General features: G+C 46.3%; 1 protein-coding gene across 1 annotated transcript; it reads right to left on the reverse strand.

The window, feature by feature from the left end:
• Positions 1 to 2,391: 2,391 nt before the first annotated feature.
• On the reverse strand, positions 2,392 to 6,127 carry LOC112154828 (uncharacterized protein C21orf62). The gene is made up of 2 exons (XM_024286009.2): positions 5,994 to 6,127; positions 2,392 to 3,922 (listed from the first exon to the last, which is right to left on the reverse strand). Exon 2 carries the CDS (start codon positions 3,871 to 3,873, stop codon positions 3,160 to 3,162), a length of 714 nt encoding a protein of 237 aa, XP_024141777.1. The 5' UTR covers positions 3,874 to 3,922; positions 5,994 to 6,127; the 3' UTR covers positions 2,392 to 3,159.
• Between the last annotated feature and the right edge of the window lie 1,424 nt (positions 6,128 to 7,551).

Here is a 7,551-nt window from a genome sequence, read left to right on the forward strand (position 1 = left end):
TTCATTCATTCATTCATTCATTCAGAGACGGTCAGAGGTCAGACCTGGAACTCCTGTTCTGAGGAGGACAGCTGTGTCATGGCGTCATCTCTGCAGGAGCTCCTCCTCCTCCTCGTCCCGCTGCAGCAGGCCCTGGAAGACCTCCAGCGGGCGTTCGTCCGAACGTCCTGTTTTCATCCAGAACCGGCGGCAGCAGCTGGACCAGCAGGTTATGCAACTGAAACAGTTTGTTCTGCAGCGAGCCGGGACGCAGAACAGACGTTACAGACCAAAACACGCCAAGAGAAAGGTCCAGTTCTGGAAGAACCCACACATGAGAACGGTTCAGCCCAGATCTGAGGTCCTGGAAGAGATTCCAATGATTCATGACAGACATCATTTTGTCTGATGTTCTTCTCTCATGAGAGAAAAACAGCAAAAACCAACACCCCCCCCCCCGGGATTTACTGATAGATGGACGGACAGACAGACAGACAGACAGACAGACGGATGGATGTATTTTTCATATGACCATAAACAGGATAATCCTCTCTAATGTCTGCATTAACAGACACTAACAGATGACGCTGAAGCCTGAACAGTGTCTACCTTAAAGAGGCCAAACCGTTTAGTGTGTTATAATGTTCAATCCTCACTATAAACAACCCCAAAGCTGTACTTTCAAAATTCACGAAGAAACTTCTGGTTAGAAATCTGTACGATGTGTTGGGATGGATCCTGAACGCATCAGAGAATGCAGACGGGAGGTTAGGAAGACGGCAGGAGAAAAGGAGAAGACTATTTCCTGGTGGAGAAAGGCAGCGACAAATTGGAAGAACTGGTTTCAATGTGGATTATTTAGCACAGGCAGAAAGGTACATGTGAAAAGAATTTTTGAAACGAATGTTGGTGATGCTTCAAAGAGAAGAGAAACGTTCACAGGGCCAATCAGAAGAATGTTCTCATCATTTTAATAAATCCTGAAATGTTCATCTGCTGTTGTCTGCATTTTGTGAGTGAATTTCACCACAGGGCTGCACGGTGGCGCAGTGGTTAGCGCTCTTGCCTCACAGCGAGAAGGCCCTGGTTCGACTCCCGGCTGGGACCTTTCTGTGTGGAGTTTGCATGTTCTCCCCGTGCATGCGTGGGTTTTCACCGGGGACTCCGGCTTCCTCCCACCGTCCAAAAACATGCTTCATAGGTTCATTGGTGACTCTAAATTGCCCCTAGGTGTGAATGTGAGAGTGAATGTGTGTGATTGAGGCCCTGAGACAGACTGGAGACCTGTCCAGGGTGTACCCCGCCTTCGCCCTTCAGCAGCCGGGATAGGCTCCGGCACCCCCGCGACCCCGAAAGGGAAGAAGCGGTCAGGAAAATGAATGAATGAATGAATTTCACCACAAAACGAACCCATTAGTCTTCACCATTCTGCCTGTGCCAAATTTGGGGATTAACACCCGAGCTGTACTGTATGTTCATAAATAAAAGCAAAACTGGATTTTTTTTGGTTGACATGCTGACTTGTCAGCTCTACGTTGACTTCATGAAATGGGCGGCACCCTTAAGGAGCAAAGGGTGGAGCCTCAGAGATCGAGTTGTTTTACTTCCTGGTCTGAAAAGACTTCACAAAAATAACATATTTCATAAATAATTCATTTTTGCTGTTCCAAAGGTAAAATATGATAATGTATATGGATATAGTTTACTCTGGAAGACTTCAGAAAATCCTGGTACTTTAACATACTATTAACATGATATTAACTTATTATTAACAATCTTTATAATTATTTTTGTTAATAGTAACATGCTAATAAAGTCATTAACATGGTATTATCACATCTCTGGACTTCCTCAAGAATTTTCAAGTTTCTCAGTGAGCATTAGATCATCGGCTCATTCATTTTGAGACACTGACCATCTTCAGGAACTGATGTTTTCTTCAGTTTTCTGTTCAGTGGAGACAAAATATAAAGGAGATGCTAAAGACTTTAAGACCCCCCCCCATAAAGAGAGTACAGTAGTAGTGAAAGCCTAAAGAGTAAGGACAGACGGGAGGAAGGACAGAATGGAGCAGTGGTCACATGAAGGTCCAGATGAGGGAGATCCCATCTTTATCCTACCAGCTGATCTGAACAAAAACCAAGACTAATAGAAACATCTGACTCCGGACATCCTGGAATATTTTATTCAGGATTTGGTTTTTAAAGCTAAACCATTGAACCCAAACTCTGATTCCGTTTTGTGGAAATACATCTGGAGCAGGGATAGGACCACTGTGTCTGCATTATCTCCAGATATCCAGGCCCTACTCATGACTGATTTACCTGGTTCAGGTGTGTCCAGCCAATCAGAGCAAAACCAGGATTTGTTGAAAAACATGCAGGAATGCGGCCCTCGAGGCCTGGAGCTGCCCATCTTGGACCAGACTCAGCTCCTCTATAGCAGATCATGAAGATGTTCTCCATGAGGTTAGCATGGTCCAGATTCAGTCTATACAATTAGAAATATCGACTGTAGCATTTTATTTACTTTGTCAGCATGAAAATGTCATTGATGTTGTAGTTTATTTGCAAATTAAATCAACATTTCAAATATACAGAATGAGAATATTTCAGAAGAACGTTCTACAGGGTTCTACATGCAGCAGCATCTCTGTGTTTGCAGATGATACTGTCCTCTGACTGATGGAACCGTTTCAGGTCTCTGTTTGAGAACCTCGTCTGTCTGAGTCTGTCAGAGTGCGTCTGTTCAATCATTTTATATCATAAATAACGCTCATCCAACAGCGTCAGGAGCGTGCACGTGTCCCAACTATCTACACATCTACACGAGAACATCAGAGTCCAGAATGAGGTCCTTGGACCGGATCAAGACCAGATCTATGGTGTCCTCAATGTCGTCATTTTCATGTATTTGTCCAGTTCAGTGACCTGAGACTGGAAAGTCGTGAGTTCAAATCCAGAGCCGACTCGGAGACTCTAGAGATGGGACCGAGTGTCCTTCTGTAAGGGGTTGGATTGAAGGTTAAACCACCAAATGGTTCCCAATCCAGCTGTGTCTGCAGCTCACCGCTCCACCAGGGGAGGAGTCAAATGTGGAAGACAACCCCCCCCCCCCCCAGTCCTCGTTTATTGATCAAAACCCTTTGGGCCTCAGTAGTATCCACAGATCTGGACTCCGTTAGTAGATGAATGTAAAGAGCAGCCTCTGCGGTCCTGACCCGGGGTCACTGGGGGTCACAGCGCTGTCCGATGACCCAGTCTGGGGCTGAGTGAGGGGCAGCACCAGCAGGGGGAAGTGCTGGGAGACCGCAGCAGCCGGGGGCCCAACAACAGTGTAGGCCTTCAGGGCGGAGACCCCGTTGAAGACGTCCACATCGACAAGGCTGATGTGTGAGGGAGGGGACGGGTCGAAGGAGAGCCCCCCCACGGCTCCTGAGCCTGGAAACACGCTGATCTCCTGATTGGGGTGTGGAGCTCCGGGGGCCGCACTGTGGATCCTGAGGGTCCGCAGACCCAGCAGAACGACCTGCTGGCTGTGTAGTCTCTGTTCTCCGCAGAAGGACAAGCTGAGCTGGGACACGGCGCTGCCGTTCAGGAGCTCCTCCAGGACCCACAGCTCCTTGAACCAGACGTGTAGGGGCCCGGGGGGCCGGAGCCCACCGGGGCGCAGGGACGAGCGCAGGACAGGGTGGCACTGGCACTGAGAGGTAGCCAGGTGCTCATCGCAGTCCTGGACGGGCGCAGAGCAGCTGCAGTTACGCAGACTCTGACTGTAGGGGGGGCTGTCAAACAGCAGCGTGATGTTCGAAGAGTTCACGGAAAAGGGGGCGGAGCTCAAGAGGATCAGCCAGCACCATGGCAACGCAGCAGAGGAGCTCATTGCTGGACTCATCTGGAGAATGGACGATCTACATCTTCACAGCGTGGAGTCCTCAGGGAAGCTGTGGACAGAAAAGAAGATCTTTACGGGGGGAGCTGCTAGAAGATCAGTGAGTTACACCGGAATGATCAGGAAGCAGAAAGAGAACTCAGGAGCACAGACGATCCACCTGGAATCTGGAATCCCTCCTGCTCCTCCAGAGAGGAGTGAGAAAGAGGAACAACACCTGAATCACACTGCACCGAACAGCAGCACAGAAAACGAAACATAACTAGATATTTAGCATCAATGCTAGTGGGAATGCTGTGAGTTGAATGTGCTGAAGATGCTAAATCTAATAGCTGAAAACACTGAAACTGAAAGCTTGCCAAAATATGAGCTAAAAATTAGCCAAAAAAACGGAAAATGTCTTATTTTGCCAAAGCAGCTAGCATGATGCTAAAAATGTTAGCCAAAAAATGGAAAAAAATGTCTAAATTAGCGGCTAGCATGTTGCTAAATTAAAAGCTAAATTCCAAATGACCCTAAAAAACCCTCCAGTTCCTGAACATTTTAAAGTTTGAATGTCTGTAGCTTCAGTCGATTCTGAAGGAATCTGCTGGAATTCTCGTGTGAACAGTTGAAAAGTTAAAGATTTTGTGTTTAAACGTCACTAAGGAGTTGAAGGGTTAAAAGAAAGCGTGGAAGAATTTAAAAACCGGACAGGAGACCTCACCAAAGAAAGACAAATGGAGGGACAGGAGTTGGACCAGAACCTGCAGACTGATCCCAGTACTGAGACCTGGAACGGGTCAACGAGGGGCAGATGTTTCATCCATCAACCACAGAGGGGGTTTAGAACCAAACAGTACAGCTGAAACACAGACAGAACCAGCAGGCAAACCTGAGAGGTTCTGACGGGATGGATCAAAGCAGAACCGCTGATCCAAATCAGAACTGTAGGTTCCTCTAGAGCAGGGGGGTCAAACACACCTTCAGTCGCGGGCCGGACAGGATAAACATTTATTAAACACTCTAAAATGACATTTGAAAACTTTAAAATTATAGCTTTTGATCATAATTATGAATAAAAACAGGCGGGAATATTATTCCAGAATAAGTCAACTTAAATAACTTTCAATATTTTACTCTCCATAAAAATATATTTTGTCAAAATTAAAAAAGTTAGAAATGAAGTCAAGATAACATCGGTTCATTAATAAGAAGAAAATGATCTGGAGGGCCGGATCCGGCCCCCGGGCCTTGACTTTGACACGATAGAAAGACTGTACGTCTTGAGAGGTCCGCTGCAGTCAGAACCTCAGAACCGCCAGACTTTACTGAGCCTCCGTGACGCACTTGAACGCATCCCACACAAAGCTCCCTCTGTCTCTGAGCCCCTCCAGCCCTGCATCTGTGTTTTTACAGCATGGAGGGAGGGGGGGTCAGAGCAGCTGAGTCCCCCTGGTGCTGATCCAACTTCACTCAGAACTGGGCCGCCTGTTCAGCCGCAGAAGCTGAAATGGAAAGAGAAAGTCAACTTTTCCGTCAGCAGACGGACTTTCCGGCTCGGTCCTGCAGCAGGTCTCCAACGCCTTCACTGACCAAATGGAAAATTGGAGATTTGAGTTTGTGTTGTTGTGTGGAGCTGAGGGTCAGAGTTGTGCACGTGTCGGCGGGCTGCATTCCTGTGACATCACCCTCCTCTCCACATGTTTCCACTCGTTCCTGCATGTTTCCACGCTTCTGTGCGTCATTTCAAAGCAGCAGGACTTCACCTGAAGAAGGTAAAAACCAGAAGATCTGCAGCTGAAACCTGGATCTGCATCTGAGAGAACGTTCACGGTCCTCTGCAGAAATGACCTTCTTTAACTCCGTCCACACAAATGCAAAAGGGGGATTCAGAAATGATCCCAGAATGCATCTGCTTATGACTCCAGCACAACCTTCAGTCTGATGTTTTCTAGAAAGTTCTTCATGTTTCCTAGAAACTCATCAGATGATGTAACCTCAGACCGGGTCGGTCCAATCCCACAAAGCAGAACTCATCCAGACTCTCAGGGCTCCACATCTGAGGATCATCACTGACAGAAGGAGGAGAGAGGAGGAAAAGGGAGCAGAGAGGACAGCAGGAGGAGGTGTCCATCACTCACTTTCTGATCAGGAAGAAGACCTTCTCTGTGATGTGTCAGCTCTCCATCTCCGAGGCTCCTCCATCTTTCCCAGTCCTGGACTCCTCAGCCTGAGGCTCTCCTCCTCTTCTGGGAAACGCCTCCCCCTTTCAGCCAATCTCCTCCTCCAGCGCCTGTGACCCCTGCTGCCCCCCTGTGGTGGAGCACGAGGACTGCACCAGAGCGGATGGAGTCATGGAGCATTCTGTTTGAGGGAAAGTCAGGGGGGGGGTCAGGGATTGGCCTAATCGAGGTTTGTTGATGGAGCATCTTTAAATCCCTCCCAGGTTTTAGTCACAATTTTATTTTTCTAAATTTAACAAACTGATCATTGTTTCTTGATGCTCCTCATTTGATGTTTTAGATCAGACAGTCAAACTCAATCACACAGGGGCTAAAACCCCAAAGACACTTTAGGTCGAACAGGATAAACGTTTACTGAACACTCTAAAACAACATTTTTAAAAACTTTAAAACTGTAACTTTTTAACATAATTATGAACTAGATATACAGCATCAGCTGTGATAAATCTAATGCTGGAAGCTGAATGTGGCTGAAGACGCTTCAGCTGATATCCAGCTAAAATACTAGCTAAACTCCAAATTAGCCTAAAAAATCTTAGTAAATACCAAAACAGTCCAAAAAGCTAGAAGAATGGCAATTTTTTAAACTTTAAAACCCTAACTTTTAACATAATCATGAATAATAAAAAGGCAGGAATATTATTCCAGAATAAATCAACTTCAACCTTAAATAACTTTAATATTTTACTCTCCATAAAAATATATTTATACAAGTTAGAACTGAGCTTAAGATAACATCAGGCCATTAATAACAATAAATAGAATCACCTGGAGGGCCGGATCCGGCCCCCGGGCCGTGACTTTGACACGTACGTCTTATAAGATGCTTTTGCATGTCTGGGCTTAAATACTCTAAATTCTATCCAACACAGTAGATCAGATCGATCGTAGCAGGAGATCCTCAGACTTCCTCTGGACCGGTTCAGGACGACCCAGTTCTACCAGAGTTACTCAGATGGACCGCATGTTCTCACATCAGGGCGGGACGGCGGTCTCAGGATTCTTCCTTTTATTACATCTGAATGTTTTGATCTAAAACATCGTTTTCCTGGTTTCTACTTTCAGATCAGATGAGGTTCAGTCAGTGAAGGTGCAGCAGCGCCCTCATGTGGCAGAAAGTGGAACGACAGACTCTCATTCATAGATCTGTTCCGAGCAGTTTGGAGAACCAGAACTTCACTTTCATGTTTGGACAGCCAAACAGGAAAACGTTCATGTCTCAAGTCATCTGGTCAGTTCATTAAAACATGTTTTCTGTTGTTTGACATGAAATCAGGAACAAATAACAAATAAAATAAATAGCAATTATCCAACAGAATCCTACAGCATCCTGCAGAATCCAACAGAATCCTACAGCATCCAACAGCATCCAGCAGCATCCAACAGCATCCAACAGCATCCAACAGCATCCTACAGCATCCAGCAGCATCCAACAGCATCCAACAGCATCCAACAG

The sequence above is a fragment of the Oryzias melastigma genome, linkage group LG21 (assembly GCF_002922805.2).
Source record: "Oryzias melastigma strain HK-1 linkage group LG21, ASM292280v2, whole genome shotgun sequence".
In the NCBI taxonomy this organism is placed as follows: domain Eukaryota; kingdom Metazoa; phylum Chordata; class Actinopteri; order Beloniformes; family Adrianichthyidae; genus Oryzias; species Oryzias melastigma.

Bases quoted from the DNA above. Each gene is read 5' to 3' on its own strand.
- LOC112154828 (XM_024286009.2), bottom strand. From the start codon at position 3,873: ATGAGTCCAGCAATGAGCTCCTCTGCTGCGTTGCCATGGTGCTGGCTG.